General features: G+C 37.1%; 1 protein-coding gene and 1 long non-coding RNA gene across 2 annotated transcripts; both read left to right on the top strand.

The window, feature by feature from the left end:
• Positions 1-745: 745 nt before the first annotated feature.
• LOC128557477 (uncharacterized) lies at positions 746-5,247 on the top strand. Its single transcript, XR_008371179.1, has 2 exons — positions 746-998; positions 4,902-5,247. It is a non-coding gene; the product is annotated as an uncharacterized LOC128557477 (long non-coding RNA).
• An 8,929-nt stretch (positions 5,248-14,176) lies between these two features.
• Positions 14,177-15,889, top strand: LOC128557310 (uncharacterized). Its single transcript, XM_053544573.1, has one exon. It carries the CDS (start codon positions 14,177-14,179, stop codon positions 15,887-15,889), a length of 1,713 nt encoding a protein of 570 aa, XP_053400548.1.
• The last annotated feature ends 5,974 nt before the right edge of the window (positions 15,890-21,863 follow it).

Here is a 21,863-nt window from a genome sequence, read left to right as displayed (position 1 = left end):
AATCCAATAATATCAATATGTAAAGATTGCATTAAATGAAATTTTTATTCATCGCGCATTAAGATTATGTTGAATATTTAAGTTAACAAGAGCTCGTAGAACACGAAATGCAATCCCCCCCCCCCCCCCCCCCCCCCCCCCAACAGAAATTATTTGGTCACAGTGCAGTGGGTGTTTGACGTACTGACCTCTAATAAAAAGTTATGAGCCATTTACCAATCATGAGTAAATTCTGTATCAAATGAGATCTTAAACCAAAGTATTCTCCACCCATATAGCAGACTCTTCGTAATGGCCCAACGAAGATTGCCAACGTTGGCCTAACGCCATTTTGCTAATTGGCGCAAAGTTTGTCCAATGGATGGTACACCGTTGGCCCATCGACTGGTATCCAACACTTATCGTTGGGCCAACAATTGGTATCCCACATTTACCGTTGGCCCTCCACAGGGCCAACATCATTTTTCCGTCTATCACGGTTGGTCCAACGGTGGGCCAACTCTAATTCTTGGATACCAACGCTATCCCAACGATTACTAATTTGAAAAAAAAACATAATAAAACTAGTATTATTTAGTACACATTTTAATTTCAAATAACTGTGATTTTGTTTAACATTTAACAAGAAGAAATCTAACATTTATTTAAAGTTTGTTTGTAAGTTTCCTGAAGAAATATAACCGAATATTCCATCACTACAACATGTCAAATATTGATTCCAGCCTTTCATAAATCTGTTTTTTTTTACAGTCACTGATTAAATCCTATTAAAATGAAATACTGTCTGTATTCTAACTCATTATATATCCAAGTTCTGTCTTTCACTGAAGTTGCAGCTTTCTTTCTTTTCTTTTTTCTTTCCTGTGCACCACAGTATACGTACGTGCTAGGCGCTCCATTATTGATCGAGGCCATCATATTGAATAGAACAGTTATTTGCACGCTGGGGAAAATATTTCACGATGGACCTGTCAATTCTTTACTTGTGGGTGAAACAGGTCCACACTGGCCATAGCTTTATCAGATCAAGTGGTTCCAACGTTGTTTGAGCGGTGAATTTTACGCCGATCAGATGGAGAAATATGGCCGATACTACAAATATCCGGAATTGTAAGTACGAGTTAAAGGAATTTCTACCCGTTAGATAACGAATCAAATGAAAACGATGGGTGCACCTGGAGCGCAAATGTGTCTATATTTTAGCACATGTGTCTATTTAGCTGAGATTTGTGCCGTTTATTTAAACACTTATGTACAGTCCGGCGGGGGAAGGAGATTTTTGACAGTTTTTGACAATATCGCCTCAAATTTAGTGTTTTTCGGGAGCAAGTAACTGTTAAAACACTTTTATGTAAAGGGCTACCTCTTAAAACAAAGCGTGTGTATTTTCATAGAATTTATTCAGGGTTGTTTCTGAACAATCGGCCGAAAACCTAATTACAACGCCGTTTCGAGTGGGTCGCTATGCAACGCAATCAGTGGATACCGTTCTGTGTCTTACTTGCGAAGTCTTATTCGTCTTAAAAACAGTCATTATTCAAAGTCTAACATGAATAAATTAATTTGGAGAGTTTTTATATCATCATAATGATCCCGCCATTTCTAATATATTGTACTTTTACATTTTATGCTCACTTAACATTTCACATATTTTGCGGACATTGTCAAAAAACATCAACACTTTATAGACATAAAGCAAGGATGACATCGAACAATATCATTAAGTAAATAATAGTATTAGTTCGTTAAACAAGAACCAGTTCACGGATATTTTTTCCTACACGAATGGAACTGAACCAGCATGCCGAAATCGGGTGACTCTTTAAATCAGTATAGTAACAGTTGGTCACTTTTAATCCCTTAAAACCAATACATTGTGATTTCATTACTGATTTGTTGTGCATTTAAGCGTTCATACAAAATAAATAAAGTTTGGTCCATGATAAAAGTATTGATCAGTTGTTTGTATATATTTTCATTCATATTCCTGGTGAAACGTTCATTTATTTTCAGAGAGATATATCACAGAGACCGTTAAATTGGCCAGGGAAAGGCAAGATTTTATTTGTCCTCCAGAAAACAGAAACGATGTAATAAAACTCTATGGGCCGCCCTTTAAAAATGAAAATACAAAGAAATACAGACACCAATGAAAAAAAAAGTTTGTTGGAGACAGTTAAATAGTACAACTGTAACACGTCTCTCTTAGTATTGCTAGTCCGTTTATTTTCTTTCAGTGGTGTCTGTATTTCATTTGTACATTTATTATAAGATTCTTTCACTGGTTGTAGGTGCAGATGGGAATATCCGGCCTCGAGGGTAACTGTTTAGGCGGTAACGAGGCTCCTGCCGAGTTACCGCATAACAGCTACCTGAGAGCCGGATATTTCCATCTGAACCTATAACCAGTGACAGAATCTTTTCTTGCATACCGATATCAAGAAATAATAATAAAAATAAAATCAATCGAACGGCTTTCTTTTTAGAAACTATTTCTTATGGCAGTGTATTTAAACAAAGCGCGGGAAACCAACGTCCGTGAACAGGAAAGACGTCATAACGTTTCAAAACAAACAACAATGTCTAGTTCGGTTTTGTTTTATCAGTTGCAGCGTAACGTTATAAATTTTTGATAAAATAACGTGATTTGAATCGAGAAATATACTATCAGGAACCAATTGGAACTGTCAAGGTATTGAATTTTATTCCGTTTTTTAAATAAATATAAATTACTACATAAATTTCCTACATATATGTAGTTCGTTATACGTCATTTACAGCACGAGATCATCTTACACCCCGGGGTGTAAGATGGATTTTTCCAGCACCGGTAAAGATACCGGAAATCCCCGTCTGGTATGCAAGAAACATTGATACCACACCCATTAAAAACCGTTCACTTTAGCTGTGTCTATCCCTCGCTACTCGTGTATACTAATACAAAAATGGTTGGAAGAAGGTCAGCGTACGTCGTTGAAGTACGGTCCTATATTAAGAATCGTTGTACTCTTGGCATAGGGTGTAAAGACATTTTTGATGATATATGTTCTGTTTATGGGCATAAGAAATATCTTTTTCGACAGTTATACGTTGGTTTAAGAAATTCAAATGTGGGTTAGTTTCAACAAAAGATGAACCACATGGCCGTCGGCCGAAAACAGCAACGTTTGCCAAGATGGTTGCTAGAGTGAAAGAAATAGTGCTACTGATGCAAGATACTCCGCTAGGCAAATAGCTAGTATGATTGGCATCTCATAGCAGCAGCTCATACAATTCTGAAACGTAATTTGAAAATGAGGAAGATTCCCCATCTGTTGACAGATAAGCAGAAAAAGGCACGCGTGCAATGCGCAAACTTGTTGCTTAAATAGTTTCCAAATTACAATGCACGATCTTTCGCAAATGTCGTCACTGGTGACGAGACATGAGTTCACTTTTTCGAGCCCAAACGAAAGATTCAGAACAAAAAAATATGGGCAGCAAAGTCTAGCAAAAGACCATGCATTGCAAAGCGGACATGAGGTCAAGAAGGTAATGTATGCCATATTCTTCACAACACTGGGTCCTGCCATTCAGGTTGCTGTTCCTAAAGGCAAATCCGTAAATTCGAAGTTTAACCAGACTAAAGTTTTTCGAAAACTGAAGAAATATTTCAAAACTCGAAGACCCGCAACTGGTTTTGGCCAATGTCAGATTGCTACATGAAAATGCGTCATCACACAAGGCGCTATTGTACAAGACTTTCGGAAGCAGGAAAAGGTTGTTGTGCTCCCTTCATCACCCTCCTTATTCGCCTGACCTTGCCCCGTGTGGCTTCTTTTTGTTCCTTAGGCTCCAAGAATACCTTTCTGGTCGAAACTTTGTGCAGCGCAAATACCTCGGTTCTGCAATATTCCAGTGTCTTCATAGTATACCTAGAAAATACTACGAGAAAGGCTTCAAGGATTGGATTAGAAGACTGAAATTTTGCAAATTGTTGGAGGTGAATACTTCGAGGGGACCAAATAAAATTTTCATTGAATCTATCAAGGATACATTTTTATGTGCTCAGATGCATTCATATTTGAACAATCCTCATAAAGAGTCAACCCGCTTGTGGCATGCTGTCAGTATACCATTCGTGGAGGAGATAAATGTCCTTGAACTGGTTCTTGTTTTGTACAAACTATTACTATCATTTACTTAATGATATTGTTCGATGTTCATCCTTGCTTTATGTTTTTTTGTTGATGTTTTTGACAATGCAAAATATGTTAAATGTTAAGCGAGCATAAAAATGTATTATATATATTTAGTACAAGATATTAGAAATGGTGGGATCATTATAATGATATAAAACTCACTAAATTTATTCATTGTTAGGCTTTAATGACTGTTTTAAGACGGATAACACTTCGCAAGTAAGACACAGAACGGTATCCACTTGATTGCGTTGCATAGCGACCCACTCGAAACGGCGTTGTATTAGGTTTTCGGCCGATTGTTCAGAAACAACCTGAATAATTCTATGAAAATACACACGCTTTGTTTTTAAGAGGTAGCCCTTTACATAAAAAGTGTTTTTAACAGTTACTTGCTCCCGATAAACACTAATTTGAGGCGTATTGTCAAAAACTGTCAAAAATCTCCTTCCCCCGCCGGACTGTACAGAAGTGTTGAGAATAAACGGCACAAATCTCAGCTAAATAGACACACGTGCTAAAATATAGAACATTTTGCGCTCCAGGTGCACCCATCGGTTTCATTTTGACTCGTTATTTAACGGGTAGAAATTCCTTTAACTCGTACTTAAATTCGGATATTTGTAGTATCGGCCATATTTCTCCATCTGATCGGCGTAAAATTCACCGCTCAAACAACGTTGGAACCACTTGATCTGATAAAGCTATGGCCAGTGTGAGGTCTCATATACGTAAATACGACTAGCTTCTACTGATTATAAAACATACCGTACGATTTGTTGTGAATTAACTGTTGTTGTACTTTAAGTAGTTTAACCGCCACCCTTGTTTAAGAGCAACATTTAAAAACACGTTTTTTTTTTTCATCCTCAAGTAATAAGTAAGTAGACTCGCCCAGCTTAATCAATCTAGACGCATAATCTAACTGTTATATATAGAGCGCTTACTTCACCCGATTTACATTCGGAACATATTCACGCGTTTCGGGCTTTATCGTATGTTTAACATGGTATTTTTGAACCGTCCAAAGATGCTGGAAATGTTTGTCTCATTGTTTATTTTTTTTTAAATAAAAATGTTACTGCTTTCATTGTCTACCACTTTTTTTCCACCCTTGCCTGAAAAAACAGTAATGAGTTTGTACACTGTTCAGACAATTTAACCAAACACAAGTTTACCTGCATAAACAGAAAGCATGATATGTCACGGGACCGGGGGTCAGGACCCCCTCTGGAAAATCTTTAAACAAGAGGACCATGATGGTCCTGAATCGCTCACCTCTTCCCACATGATCCAGTTTTGAGTATTACGTCGTTTTTCTATTATTTGACATAGTGACCTAGTTTTTGAGCTCATGTGACCCAGTTTTGAACTTGACCTAGATATTATCAAGATAAAAATTCTGACCAATTTTCATGAAGATCCATTGAAAAATATGGTCTCTAGAGAGGTCACAAGGTTTTTCTATTATTTGACCTATTGACCTAGTTTTTAAGGCACGTGACCCAGTTTCAGACTTGAACTAGATATCATCAAGGTGAACATTCTGACCAATTTTCATGAAGATCCATTCAAGGGTATGGCCTCTAGACAGGTCACAAGGTTTTTCTATTTCAAGACCTACTGACCTAGTTTTTGATCGCAGTTGACCCAGTTTCAAACCTGATCTAGATATCATCAAGATAAACATTCAGACCAACTTTCATACAGATCCCATGAAAAATATAGCTTCTAGAGAGGTCACAACGTTTTCTCATTATTTGACCTACTGACCTATTTTTTGAAGGTACGTGACCAAGTTTCGAACTTGACCTAGATATCATCAAGATGAACATTCTGACAATTTTTATGGAGATCCATTCACAAGTATGGCCTCTAGAGAGGTCACAAGGTTTTTCTATTTTTAGACCTACTGACCTAGTTTTTGAACGCACATGACCCTGTTTCAAACTTGACCGAGATATCATCAAGATGAACATTCAGACCAACTTTCATACAGATCCATTGAAAAATATGGCCTTTAGAGAGGTCACAAGGTTTTTCTATTATTTGACCTACTGACCTAGTTTTTGACCGCATGTGACCCACTTTCGAACTTGACCTAGATATCATCAAGATGAACATTCAGACCAACTTTCATACAGATCCCATGGAAAATATGGCCTCTAGAGAGGTCACAAGGTTTTTCTATTATTTGACCTACTGACCTAGTTTTTAAATGCAAATGACCCACTTTCGAACTTGATCTAGATATCATCAAGGTGAACATTCTGACCAATTTTCATGAAGATTTCATGAAATATATGGCCTCTAGAGAGGTCACAAGGTTTTTCTATTTTAAGACCTACTGATCTAGTTTTTGAAGGCACTTGACCCAGTTTCGAACTTGCCTTAGATATCATCAAGGTGAACATTCTGACCAATTTTCATGAAGATCTTGTGAAAAATATGGCCTCTAGAGAGGTCACAATGTTTTTCTATTTTTAGACCTACTGACCTAGTTTTTGACGGCACGTGACCCAGTTTCGAACTTGACCTAGATATCATCAAAGTGAACATTCTGACCAAATTTCATAAAGATCCCATGAAAAATGTGACCTCTAGAGTTGTCACAAGCAAAAGTTTACGGACGCACGGACGACGGACACCGCGCGATCACAAAAGCTCACCTTGTCACTTTGTGACAGGTGAGCTAAAAAGGAAAGAAGACAAGAAGGAAAGAAAATGTTTTTCGAAAAAGGCAACATTAGGACTGCATATAAAGTATATGCGGCTGCTGCTACATACGACCCCGACATAATTCATATTATTTATCTAAAAGAAACTAAGAATTTAACCTTCAAGAAAGCTTGATTTTATCATTTTCCCAAATTTAACAGGTTAGTCCAAAAAACTGTTCCAGAATGCAAAAAATGAAGTGCTAAATTTCAAAATTTCCAGGGGGGGGGGGGGGGGGCAGGGGATCGGACCCCCTCTGAAAAAATTGGCTGTGTCCGTGCATGGTCACTACACCTGTCCAGTACTGGACATTATGGTAAACGCTTCTTTCCAGCACAAATGACAATTTCGCAACTTCTGTCCGGTTTGTACAAATTTCTGGCCGCGATAAACCATTTGACTTGTTACTCACTTGAACAGCACCCTGTAAAAAACGAAAATCATGTAGATTAAACCATCACGCCAAATTGATAACAATAACTATATAGGTGCACATAAACCTCTGAACTTGCATGAAATGTATGATATTTATTTTTGTCTTATTTAACCATGAAAAATATGTTAAAATTAACGAGAATATGAGTTATTTAATTTACATAATTAAATACTCAATACACTAATATTATGTGTGCCATCCACCGTTTTTGATAAAAATACCCAGCATATGTTCAAGTCACATGCATGGATACTACATGCATACAGGCTATAAAAAGAAATTCTCTATAAGATCAACATTTTCAAAATATATTCAAAAACTTCTACTTACAGTTTATAGCTAATACACCTGCTAGATCTGTTTCGTTTGCTTTACATGTCTATACAGCTAGAAATCTCGCCCAGAGAGTAAAATTAACCACATTTTCTGGGATTTCTTAGCTTACATAACTCGGGTTTACGAGAGTTCATTCAACAGGTTTATTGTAAGCATTTTATGACTGTATAAAATTAAATATAGCAGTTTTTTCTTCAATATTTTTTTCCACAAATTAGATTCTTCAGGTAGTAGATAAAACAGTAACCTGTATTATAATAGATAATTATTATATTATTAGTTCAAACGGGCAAACGTTGGGCCAACGATGTTTTCTTTGTGTACGTCTTTCCCTGAAAAACAATATTGGGCCAACGCAGAGATAATTCTGATTCAAATTTAAAGTTGGTTCAACGTTAAACCAACAGCTGTACGTATTTACAATACTTATTAATCAACAGTGGCCCAACAACGATTATCCTTTGACGGTTTTCCGTTGTTGGCTCAGTGACTTCATATTTACAGGGCAGTTATTTGGCAAAACAAGTTTACTGTTCTGGGTCAGTGTGATCTTGACCTTTGATCAACTGACCTCAAAATCAATAGGGATCATCGGCTGGTCGATCATGACCAACTTTCCTGTCAACTTTCAAAATCCTAGGCCAAGTGTTCTTGAGTTATCATCCAAAAATTTAAATGTTCCGGGTCACTGTCACCTTGACCTTTGACCTCAAAATCAATGGGGGTCATCTACTGGTCATGATCAACATTCCTATTAAGTTTCGTGATCATATGCCCAAGTATTCGCAAGATATTGTCCGAAAACTGTTTAATTGTTCCAGGTCACTGTGTCCTTGACCTTTGAACTACTGATCTAAAATTCAGTAGGGGTCATTTGCTGGTCCTGACCGTTTTCTCTTACAGCTTTCATGATCCTAGGCCTAAGCGTTCTTGGGTTATCGTCCGGAAACCGTTTAACTGTTCCTGGTCACTGTCGACCTTGACTTTTGACCAACCTCCCTATCAATTTTCATGATCCTTGGCCGAAGCGTTCTTGAGTTAACTTACGGTCCCACCGACATGCCAACCAGCCAACATCTGCAAACAATATACCCAATTTTCTTCGACGGGGGGGGGGGGGGGGGGGGGGGGGTAGATATGCGCAAACCTTTTACTTTTGTTCAATTGCAGTTCGTGTTGCATCCAATACAATACCTATCGATAAATGATGGGGATCGTGGAAGGTCGTCCAGGCTGATATTAGTTCTTAGGCTTTCAGAAATACTCGCACGTTTCAAAGGGCATACTACAAAACATGGAGTGGAGTCGTGGAGTGGAGTCATGGAGTGGACTCAAAATTGGAGTGGAGTCATGGAGTGGAGTCAAATTTGGAGTGGAATGGAGTCAAAATTGGAGTGGAGTCGTGGAGTGGAGTCATGGAGTGGAGTCAAATTTGGAGTGGAGTGGAGTCAAAATTGGAGTGGAGTCGTGGAGTGGAGTCAAATTTGGAGTGGAGTCGTGGAGTGGAGTCAAATTTGTTTTATCTATAATATCTATCTATTTATATTTTTATAACTAAATGTCAAAATGTTCGCCTTGAAGATCTCCAGGTATGAAACATGAATATCTGGGCTCTAAATACAATCATCATAAAATTGGTTAGATTCTTTTCTGATTATTTGTATGTCACATAGGGTCCGAAACTTAGTCACCATGTAAAATAATAGAACAATAATAGAAAACAATCTTTTGAAAAGTGTTGTACACAATCATCATGAAAATTTGCCAGAATCTGAGTCATGAATTATCTTAATATTATGTATAACTGAATAATTTCTCAATTTGACTTCCCTTCGAAAGAGTTAGACAAAGATATTTAGTTACTATCAATAAATGGGAAGATCTTTCAACAGCTTTCTTTAAAGGGCAATAAATCAATATGTTGTTTTAATACAACATTTCAAAAATTTGACGCAATGACTCCACTCCAAATTTGACTCCACTCCAAAATTTGACTCCACTCCATGACTCCACTCCAAATTTGACTCCACTCCACGACTCCACTGATGACTCCACTCCACGACTCCACTCCATGTTTTGTAGCATGCCGTTTCAAAGTAATACATGTACACGCATTACTTATATTCTATCTATGCAAATAAATTGTATAAGTTTATATATAGCTGCAATATTTGAACAGATCTAATTGAAAATGTGTTTTTGTTGTTAACGCTCGAGCGAATTATACCGTGTTCAGACTACGTTTTTAATCCTATATTAACTTGGGTTTATTTTTAGCTCACCTGTCACAAAGTGACAAGGTGAGCTTTTGTGATCGCGCGGTGTCCCTCGTCCGTTCGTGCGTCCGTAAACTTTTGCTTGTGACCGCTCTAGAGGTCACATTTTTTGTGGGATCTTTATGAAAGTTGGTCAGAATGTTCATCTTGATGATATCTAGGTCAAGTTCGAAACTGGGTCACGTGCCTTCAAAAACTAGGTCAGTAGGTCTAAAAATAGAAAAACCTTGTGACCTCTCTAGAGGCCATATATTTCATAAGATCTTCATGAAAATTGGTCAGAATGTTTATCTTGATGATATCTAGGTCAGATTTGAAACTGAGTCACGGCCGGTCCAAAACTAGGTCAGTAGGTCTAAAAATAGAAAAACCTTGTGACCTCTCTAGAGGCCATACATTTCAAAGATCTTCATGAAAATTGGTCAGAACGTTCACCTTGATGATATCTAGATCAAGTTCGAAACTGGGTCACGTGCCATCAAAAACTACGTCAGTAGGTCAGATACTAGAAAAACCTTGTGACCTCTCTAAAGGCCATATTTTTCATGGCATCTGTATGAAAGTTGGTCTGAATGTGCATCTTGATGATATCTAGGTCAGGTTCGAAACTGGGTCACGTGCGGTCAAAAACTAGGTCAGTAGGTCTAAAAATAGAAAAACCTTGTGACCTCTCTAGAGGCCATATATTTCATGAGATCTTCATGAAGATTAATCAGAATGTTCATCTTGATGATATCTAGGTCAAGTTTGAAAGTGGGTCACGTGCCCTAAAAAACTAGGTCAGTAGGTCAAATAATAGAAAAACCTTGTGACCTCTTTAGAGGCCATAATTTTCATGGGATCTTCTTGAAAGTTGGTCTAAATGTTCATCTTGATGATATCTAGATCAAGTTTGAAACTGGGTTCACGTGCCCTCAAAAACTAGGTCAGTAGGTCAAATAATAGCAAAACCTTGTGACCTCTCTAAAGGCCATATTTTTCATGGGATCTGTATGAAAGTTGGTCTGAATGTTTATCTTGATGATATCTAGGTCAAGTTCGAAACTGGGTCAACTGCATTCAAAAACTAGGTCAGTAGGTTTTGAAATAGAAAAACCTTGTGACCTCTCTAGAGGACATACCCTTGAATGGATCTTCATGAAAATTTGTCAGAATGTTTACCTTGATGATATCTAGGTCAGTTTTGAAACTGGTTTACGTGCCCTAAAAAACTAGGTCAGTAGGTCAAATAATAAGAAAAACCTTGTGACCTCTCTAGAGGCCATACTTTCCATGGGATCTGTATGGAAGTTGGTCTGAATGTTCATCTTGATGATATCTAGGTCAGGTTTGAAACTGGGTCAACTGCGGTCAAAAACTAGGTCAGTAGGTCTAAAATTAGAAAAATCTTTTGACCTCTCTAGAGGCCATATTTTTCAATGGCTCTTCATGAAAATTATAATTTTCTGAATGTTCATCTTGATGATATCAAAGGGTCAGTTTCGAAACTTTGGGTCAGTGCGGCCCCAAAAAACTAGGCCCCTGGCAGTAGTTTAAAAAAAAAAAACCTTTGACCTCCTAAGGCCAATTTTTCATGAGATCTCATGAAAATTAGTGAGAAGTTCATTTGTTTAAATCTAGGTAAAGTCAAAACAGGGTCACCTACTTCGAAAAACTAGGTCAATAGGTCAAATAATAGAAAAACTTGTGACCTTGTAAGACCACATTTTCAAATGATTTTCATGAAAATGGTCAGAATTTTATTTGAAAAATATCTAGGTCAATCAAAAACGGCACTAGCTCAAAACTGGCCTATGTCAAAAAAAATGCGTCATACCAAAACGGGTCTTGGGGGGTGACGATTCAGGCCACCAGGTCTTTTTTAAACCGTTTGCGCCCCACTATATGTGGTTTAACGTGAATATGTAAGGTCAAGTGGTTTCTGTAATGTAGCATAAACTACCTCGGGGTGGTTTAATACTACATAAAAATAATACACATAGTTTACAGTGGAACGCAAATGTAGTTAACGGGTTTTACAATCCCAAATCCACGATCGTACCTTTTGGCGGAGAATACCATGTTTTCTAGTATCAACATTGATACTATGGCTGGCAAAATAGTTGGGTGTTGTGAAACAAAACTTAAATTGCGATATGAGTCTGCTGTGCTCAAATGGACTATAGAGGGAAATGACAGAAATTCTAGAAAACACAGAGTTTAAACATTGTGCTCCTTCTTGTTTCTGTTAGCCTCCTTCCTTTGTAACCATTTTTGCTTTTGCATACTATTGTTTACTTTCAACTTGCATGTATTTTAAACCACATTTTTCCCCTGTGTGACGCAAACTAGATTTATTGAGGGGTTTAAATGTCAAATACCAATTATAGCCAATTAATTGCCTGAACAAATAAAACCGATCAGTAGTGTGAACACGGTATAACACATCTATCGGTATTTTTATAAAGTGAACAAGGATCTTTATATAGCCTAAACTAATAAACATTTACATTTCGTAGATTTACAGTTTGTGCATAAGCCATTTAGTTTTTCGAAAATGTTTGTATTTTTATGATGAATGTTTGTCGTCTGATTCCTAGTGACCTTGAGCCAATCCCATCCCAGCCAACGAGACCATCCCAGGTTATCCAGGCTGCCAATTCAATTCATAGACTCGTCTGTCGATTAGGGGAACCATCATGATTTTACAATTAGTGTTTGTTCAAGTTCATAAACTCGATAAATAGTAATAATAAAGTAGTGTTACATCGACTATCAAATTATATTATTTAGGCATTTCAACTATAAATGTTCTTGTATAAATGACGTAACAATTTGTTTACACTATCATGTATATGTATACATATATATTTGTATGTATATGTGTATATATTTGTACTTGCCATTCATTTTGCATGCCATTTGTTAATATGCTATGGAGACAGATGCTCAATCTAAATATATATTCTGTTCTGTTCTACAAAAAACATCCCTGACCTCGAAACCAAACAGCAATGTATTTTAGCTGATAAAAGGGCGTCACGTGTTTACCAATGAAAACTGTAAAACGATCCCAACAGGATGTAATTTGAAATGCGTCTATAATAATTAAGGTATATGAAATCCTCTGATTACTTGTTTAGAGTAAACAAAAGCCTGGCGATGCATATTTTGTTGCTGTGATAAATTTATCCTCTCGTGAATGCATACGCTCTTATCATGTTAATGGGCCTCAGGCCTCAGTAGTCGAGTGGTTAAAGTCACTTGCCTCTCAACGCTGTTGGTCCAAAACCTCGCTTGTGTGTAGAATTATTTCATGTGAGGAAGCTATCCAGCTGGCTTGCCCACCCGTGGCTAAAATAATGCTCTTTCGATACTATCAAAAGCTGGAAAGTCGCCGTATGACCCATCATTGTGCCAGTGTGATGTTAAAAGCAACAGAGAAGAAAATATTACTTATACATGTATTTCAATACTTTCCAGTTACTTTTCAAAACATATGTCCTTCTCTATGTATTATACTGGTTACTAAGGTCATACATTTCTTGTACATTCTTTGAACTACAAAAAATAAAATAAGTTGATATGAAGTGGTGCATTTACATTCTTTGATCTTACTATACCTTTGTTCTAGGTCAATATGCAAGATACGGACGAATTGAGTTAACCAAAAATGTTAACCCTTCTGCATTGCTTCTTTAAGATGCTTGGTGTTTTAATTTAAAAGCAAAGATGCGCGCGAATCCCTCTCTCCTGTAAAGAGCCAGTACTGGCATGTTGATTGGGTGAAAGACAAACAAGAACGTCTCAGGAATTTCCGGTGTCCGGATCGGGAATCTAACCCCAGACCACAAGATTAATTGATACCATTAAATGTTACCACTAGACCATAGGGCCATCGTATATAGTAACACGTTACAGAAAAATGCTTAATGTATATTTTCAAGGTTATCAACTTTGGAAGATTTTTTCTGGATATAACAGTTTTGTATTTATAAATGACATTAATATGAATATCTTAAAAGTATCAATTCCGTTGTCGAACATTGCTAAAATAATGCATGGTTCTCTGCTACCTTAATGCGCAATGCGATAATAACCGTTAAAATTTGCGTGCGATTTTCAAGCGGCGGAAAAATATCTCATTTCGCTTTGCTCACTTGAACACAAAACACAAACGTTCGTTAGTATGAAGAGGAAATGATAAAACTAGTTTTGGAATAAACAAAGTTGAATAAGACTAGCAAAATATGGAGAGTACGAAAGATGTTAAAAAGGCAAATGAACACGTAGATAAAAATCTAAAATGTGAAGCTTGCGAAGTAGATGGAATACAAAAACCTGCCACCGCGTTCTGCGTTGATTGTCAGGACTACCTGTGTTTTGACTGTTCCAGTTACCACTGTGTCCCGAAGCCGACGAAACATCACAAAGTGTTACTACAGCATGAGATGCCAGGAAGAAAAGCTTCAACCTCTCTCTCAGAAGATTGTGCAAAACACAAAGGTGAGACGATAAAATTTTACTGTAAAGGTCACAAGGCTTTGGGTTGTCATACCTGTATCGCAACCGTGCATCGCACATGTACTTCTCTGCAAGCAATAACAGATTTTACGAAAGATATAGATAAAGCTCCGTTATATAATGAAGTAAAAAAGGAAGTGAAAGAAATGGCGCAAATGTTTAAAGCACAGAAAAACAGAATCCAAGAAAAAGATCAGTTAAGCAGACGCTGCAATGCAACCGCCTTGACACAGATGAGGCAACGTAGGGTGATTATAAACAAACAGTTTGACAAACTGGAACAAAACATTGAGAAAGAATCAGCAAAAATGTCTAGGGAAGATACTTTAAAAATGAAACAACTATATGACTCATGCACTGCTAAACTTGATGCACTTGAAGAGATAAAGTCAGACCTTGACCTTCTTGAAGAGACCAAGCAACAAAAACAGTTGTTCATAGCGACAGTGAAAACTGCTGTGAAGATAAGAGAAATGAAATCAGCTCTTCTGACAATAAAGGCAGACACGAAAATAAGACAATTTCAGCTGTTTCCAAATACGCTATCAAATTCTCTTGCGGTCAGAGAAGATTCTTTGGGCCAACTTGAGATCTGCGAATTTGAGAACAATATGCAGGCCGACTCAAAAAGCAGCTATGAACAAGTCGGTATTTCAACACTCATAGAAATGCAATCCACAGACGTCGTTGCGACCGATTATCAACGGTGTCTGGTAGTCCTCTATGACTGTAACTTCACTAAAAAAGGACATCTAAAAGTTTCTACGGGCCCATGGGATATGACGAGAACCAGTGAAAATGTCGTGGCAGTCACACTGCCACACGAGAAGAAAATTAAGTTTTTGTATGTTGACAACAGGATTCAAGACGTCAGTCAGATATCAGCACCAGGCAACTGTAGGGGCATAGCAGCAGTAAATGATAAGTTAGCGGTGACATTCTCAAATCCTGCAGGAATAAAAATTTTAAGTGGTATCGGAGAGGTGATCAAAGACATTCCTTTGAATACAACAACTGTGCAGCTTAAGGAACCCGCTTATGTCGCTGTGGATGAAGACAAGAATATTTTTGTAACCGACCCGGTGACGAATTCAGTAGCAAAAATGAACTTAATCGGATGTGTTCAAGGAGTCTGTAGGGATATAAAAAAGCCGTTGCACATATGTGTTCACGACAAGAATCTGCTTGTTTCTGAATGCGACTCGGCCATCGTTCACATATTGACTCCAGACTTTAAAAAGCTGGGCACCGAAGACAGTTTCAGCAAAGACTATATTGGTGATGTTTCCATCTCCCCGAGAGGAGTCTCATTCCAGGGGATTTTGAAGATGAAGCAAGAAGAGCTGGAGACGACGTTGCATGAACTTAGCAATGTACAATTTACTAAATTCAGGAAAGAATTTCACAGTAATCCTGACAAAAAATGTGTAATTTTGTAAGAAAGTATTTAAAAGAGCGTCGCAATTCGCCTGAATTTTTATTCAGTAGCCATGTATACTTTTATCGTACAACAAACGAAGACTTTTTCCATTGAATGCACAGTACGGCTGATGAAACCCGACTACCGTATATAGTCTAATACAAAAGAGTTTCACACAATTATTTTTTTTTTATTAAATTGTGAAATTTATATTTTCATGTCTGCCATCTTGCATGCATGTTATATTCATTACTTTGTATGTTTATTGGAAATATGCTAATACTATTATTTTTTTTGCGAAGAACTCTTTCTTCATAATGAACGCATTTCTCTTTTCTGCGGTTCTTGTAAACATTAGATTATAGAAGTGTTTCTCGGCAGCATTGCAATACTATCATAAATTATGATATATCCACCATTTGTTTTCTGTCACTTGAAATATGTAAAGGGGCACAACTTCTCTTTTCTCAATTAATGGGAGTAAAACTGTAATTTATTATTATTTGTCAAATGTACAGTGGTATGTTTAGGACATATACTATGTTTAGGACATAATTATACCTATTTGTTTAAGATTAAATTATCTCGTGCGCTCCACTTAACATACCGTGTGCTCGAGATAAGATATCATGCGCTCAAGATATGAAATATCGTGCGATCGAAATATAAGTTCATGCGTTTGATGTAAGATTTCGAGCTCTCGGGATAATTTCATCTTCTTCAACATACAACTGTACACAATTTGCTTCTTCAAAGTAGGCCAACGTGTCGTAAACCTAACAATCGCCTGTTTTCTTTCATCATAGTTGATCATTTATTAACTTTTTATCACTAGCAATGCGTTTTATATACAGATCTTGCAGAAATTTTAAATGTTACCGGATGTGTGCACTTTGTGTAAATAAACTGACAAGCAAATATTACATAATCTGAATAGCAAAGTATGTGTCGAGGAGTTGTCTTCCTTGTGTATAATGTATGTCTATATTCATGTAGACTTGTATGGATGATGCTTTAATAAAGAACAAATTTATAAACATGCTCCTTGTATACTCCGCTTCACCGTGTGCATATTTGCAGACATACAAATAATTACATTAAATGGTATAAATTATATTGCCATTTTCTGTACATGTATTCAAGTCCGAAGTCTAGGCGCAAGAAACAGGAGGCGCTTTAACATAATTTTATCTAGTTCTTCAACGTGCCAAGTGCTAACCCGGGCCACATATGCACTAACGAATATAAGTAATATTACAAGGAGCAGGGTTCAAAGTCACGACTCCTTGTGGCGTAGGTTCCTGCATGGTGTCTTTCAATTTGACCAACTACTAGTCTGTTTCAAACGTAGTTCATATGTATGGCGGCAAATTTCTGCCATTTCGTTCTTGCGTGCCGGTGTAATGAAGTATTTCGACCCCCATAGAATAATGACCCCCAGTCATTATTCTATAGAAAAAGTGACCCCCCCCCCACCCCCCCCGGTCATAGTATTATGATGAGACATGTTCAATTTTGACCAGGTTTTATGTAAATCAGGTAGATCACTAATTAAGTGTTTCAATATTTTGAACTAGTGACACAATTTTATACCTTGGGTATCCCAATTCTAAACTTGACTTAGATTTTATACGGAGAAACATTCTGATTAAAGTTTACGATGATCAAGTTGAAAAACTGGCCTCTGAAGTGTTAACAAAGTTTTTTTTTGATATGACCTAATAACATAGTTTTCCCCCCAAATGACCCAGTTACAAATTAGTCCTAAATTTTAGACAGACAATCATTCTTAATACCAAGTCTCATGCAGATCACATCAGGTAGAAAATGTAGTCTTTTGCTGTTAACAGCCTTTCTATTTGAGCTAGTGACCTTATGTTTGACCTCGATAATCCAAAATTAAACTTGACCCATATTTCAAAGAGACACATATTCTGATAAAGTTTTATATATCAAGTGGAAAAATTGGCCTCCATAGTGTGAAACGTTTTTTCTGTTACTTGACCTACTGACCTAGTTTAGGACCTTAGATGCCCAAATTTTTAAGGTTGTTATAAATTTTACAGTGAAAAAAAAACACAAAGCATTCCAGTAGAATTGTGACCTCTAGTGTGTTAACATTGTCTTTCCATGATTTAAGCTAGTGACCTAGTTTCTGACCACATGTAATCCAGTTTTAAACTTTACCTAAACTTTATAGAGACAATCATTCTGACAAAGTTTTAAGAAGATCAAACAGAAAATTTGGCATTCAGAGTGTTAACAGGGTTTTCCATGATCTGACCTTGTGAACTCGTTCTTGAATTCAGGTAATCCAGTTTTCAGCCTGACCTACATTTCATAGACACAAAAATTCTGACAAAGTTTCAAGGTCAGAAATAACAGAAAATGTGGCCTCTAGAATGTTAACAATGTCTTTTCTTTCATTTAACATCGTGTCCTAGTTTTTGACTTGTATCCCAGTTTTAATTCACCATGATAAGTTCAAAGAAAAAAAATACAATCACGAAAAAAAAAATATTGGTCAATATTTCACAGAGTAAGTTTTAAATAGTCTAAAATGAAATGTGGCCTCTATAAACAAGGTTTTTGCATGATTTGACCTAGTAACCTAATTTTTGACCTAATGTAACCCAGTTTTGAATATGCCCTAAATTAGAAAAAACATTCAGACAAAGTACAAAATGCCACCTCTAGTGCTAAGAGTTTCCAATTGCACTGACCTAGTGACCTACTTCTTGACCCTATATGCACATTAACGAGATTATACTCGATTTTATTGAGGGTAACATTCTGACCAAGTTTCATTAGGACTGGGCTAAAATTGTGACCTCTAGAGTTTTACACAAAGGACAACTGACCCTGGTTGATTATAAACGCTCACCTTACGCACTTTAGTTGACGCAAAAGTACTAACAACATGCGCATGTCCACATCACACTAATGATGTATACGAAGTTTCATTTCAAACGGATGGAATCATAAGGAGTTGAGAGGCTGAGCACAAAAAGTGTGTTGGACAGACAGTCTTTTCAAATACTTCTCCTACAGATTATATCATGTACAGATCAGACAGTTTTATCTAGAGTTATGCCAACATGACAACATTTGAATATGTATGTGATGTGTAAGTTAGATGTTTGGTAAGGTCAGACAATTAATCAAGCAGGAATGTGCTTCTGATTAAGCAATTATTGCTGTGGACTTTATAAGTCTTCACTCATAAAAGCATGCATGCAGGACATCTAGACATACATACACAAAGCTTGATCTTATACCCCGCCCACCTTTCTTCGAAGGTGAGCATAACAAATTCAAGCTAGTAGTGGTAGCCAGCTTGACTGCCAATCCAAAGGTCTGGGTTTGAACTAAAAATTTCAAGAAGCTCTTAATATCTCCTTCGTAAGAAGACTGATTTTTACCATTTCATTCTGATGTGTAGGCATGTATGATTTATTTTTTTATTTGGGTTTTACGGCGCACCAACACAGTATAGGTTATATGGCACCAAACAGGACTACAAATTTTGGTTCTACATCTCATTTACATCGAAATAACAACATGAGGTATGGAATCAAAATTTGCATACCTGCTGGAATCACAGAGTTACTGCAAAACCAAGTGTTATGACCCTTTTAGACGCCTCTTACGATCATGCAAGGGTAAGGCAGTGGTTCCAATTCTTTTCATACACAGATCGTCCCAGAACCACATGGGGCTGGCATGTATGAAGATCACCATTACACCAAAATGCCAAACCACTGCACCAGTATGACAGAGACCGTATCTGTTGTGTCGGTGCGCTTATTTGTGGTTTTTGCACTTTGGAATGTTTGAAAAGTGCCAACATGCCAGAATGACAAATTAACCTGTCATGACAACATCAACTTTTTTATCTTACCGATGTGCTTGTTGCTTAAACATGCCAAAACAACAAAATTGCACCTAAATATGATAGATAGCATATTAATAAAGACAGATAGATTGGTACGCCAAGATATATTTCTTTCCTTCAAATGCGCAAGTAATTGCCAACAAATCAAAGAGACAAAGAACACCACAATGCGGAGCAATATACGCCCAAAGGTATGACCTTGACCTTGAAGCGTGGCATCTAGAACATGCGCTGTGCACGTTGTCTTGATGTGGTGAACATTTGTGCAAAGTTTCTTTCCAATCCTACAAGCAATTCAAGAGTTACTGCAGGGACACAAAACACGCTTATTTGACTATTGACCCGGCCCTAAGTGTGACCTTGACCTTGAAGCAAGACGTCCAGAACATGCGCTCTGCATGTCGTCTTGATTTGGTGTACATTTGTGCCAAGTGTCTTTGAAATCCTTCAGGCAGTTCAAGAGTTACAGAGCCGACACGCCCACTTAGCTCAGTAGGTAGAGCGTTGGTCTACGGATCGCGTGGTCGTGAGTTCGATCCTCGTGCGGAGCGTATGTTCTCCGTGACTATTTGATAAACGACATCGTGTCTGAAGTCATTAGTCCTCCACCTCTGATTTATGTGGTGAAGTTGGCAGTTACTTGCGGGGAACAGGTTTGTACTGGTACAGAATCCAGGAACACTGGTTAGGTTAACTGTCCCCGTTACATGACCGAAATACTGTTGAAAAACGGCGTTAAACCCAAAACAAACAAATGAAACACACCCATATGACCTTTGACCCATTTTGGAATCAAAATTTGCATACCTGACCATTTTTAAGTCTTAAATACGACAATGCCAAGGATTGAACCCACAACCTCCCACACTCCAAGCGAGCACTCTACCACTAGGCTACCGAGGCTCATTTGACTTAGTTACCTAGTCTCTGACCTCAGGTAGACCCATTATATTATATTATATAGATTTAATGAAAATGGATAAACTGACAAAGTTTTATGAAGATCAAGTCAAAAATATTGTCTCTACAGTGTTAACAAGCTTGTTCTATGATTTGACCTAGTGTAAGATGTCAGGCAATCCAGTTTTTAATTAAGCCTTAATTTCATAGAAACATTATGACAAAGTTTTATGAAGATCAAGTTGAAAATGTGGCCTCTAAAAAGTTAACAAGAGTTTTCTATGATTTGACCTAGTGACCTAGTTCAAGAACTTGGGTAACCCACTTTCAAAACTGACCTAAATTTCATAAAGACAAACATTCTGACAAAGTTTACTGAAGTTTACTTAAAGTTTGGCCAAAATTAAGACCTCTCGAGGGTAACCAGTAAAACTGTTTATGCTGCATGATGCTCATAATAGCTCACCTTGTGTACTTCGTATTATTTAATTTGTTTGGTTTAACATTGCATTAACACAATTAAAGGGTCATATGGCGACTTTCCAGTTTTCATGGTGGAGAAAGACCCCATGCGCCCTACTGTGCATTATTTCATCACGCGCCGGCACCTTGGTAGAAACACTGACCTTCCGTAAAGCTAGCTGGATGGCTTCCTCACATGAAGAATTCATCGCACTGAGTGAGGCGAGGGGAAGAATAATTTTCATCAATTTAATTCAAATAGTTTATTCTAATAAAGTCTGCACTCCTCAGTACATATAATGTAAAATTTATAATTATGTAGATTTATTCATATCTAAAATATAGAGTGTCATCAGTTTAGAATACTGAGAACAACTAAATAGTTTAAATTGCTTTACCTGTTGTTAAATAGTAAATATACAAAAAACTACAGTCTAGTGGCAGTGCTTCAGTGATTGTAAACCTTTCTGCATAACAATAGCTTACATACAAAAGCTTTACCAAACTTGAAAAAGGGTAATAATTCTGTAACTGAAATTCTGAAATATGGAACTTGGTTCAAAAATGGTCATGTTATGATGCCAATGACTTAATTCAAGTTATGAAGAGTTAGACTCCCCCTTAAAGTGGCCATAGTTTTTGACAATAATTTCAACACTATTGTCAGAGGGTCATTCAACAAACTATTCTGTGAAATTATTTTGGTATCTTGGCATTGTTTCCGACAAGAATACAT

This window comes from Mercenaria mercenaria, chromosome 5 (genome assembly GCF_021730395.1).
Source record: "Mercenaria mercenaria strain notata chromosome 5, MADL_Memer_1, whole genome shotgun sequence".
In the NCBI taxonomy this organism is placed as follows: Eukaryota; Metazoa; Mollusca; class Bivalvia; order Venerida; family Veneridae; genus Mercenaria; species Mercenaria mercenaria.
Note: the sequence above shows the minus strand (reverse complement) of the source record. Positions and strands in the feature narration are given on the sequence as shown.

Excerpts from the sequence above, each read along its gene's own strand:
- LOC128557310 (XM_053544573.1), top strand. The coding sequence starts at position 14,177 with ATGGAGAGTACGAAAGATGTTAAAAAGGCAAATGAACACGTAGATAAA.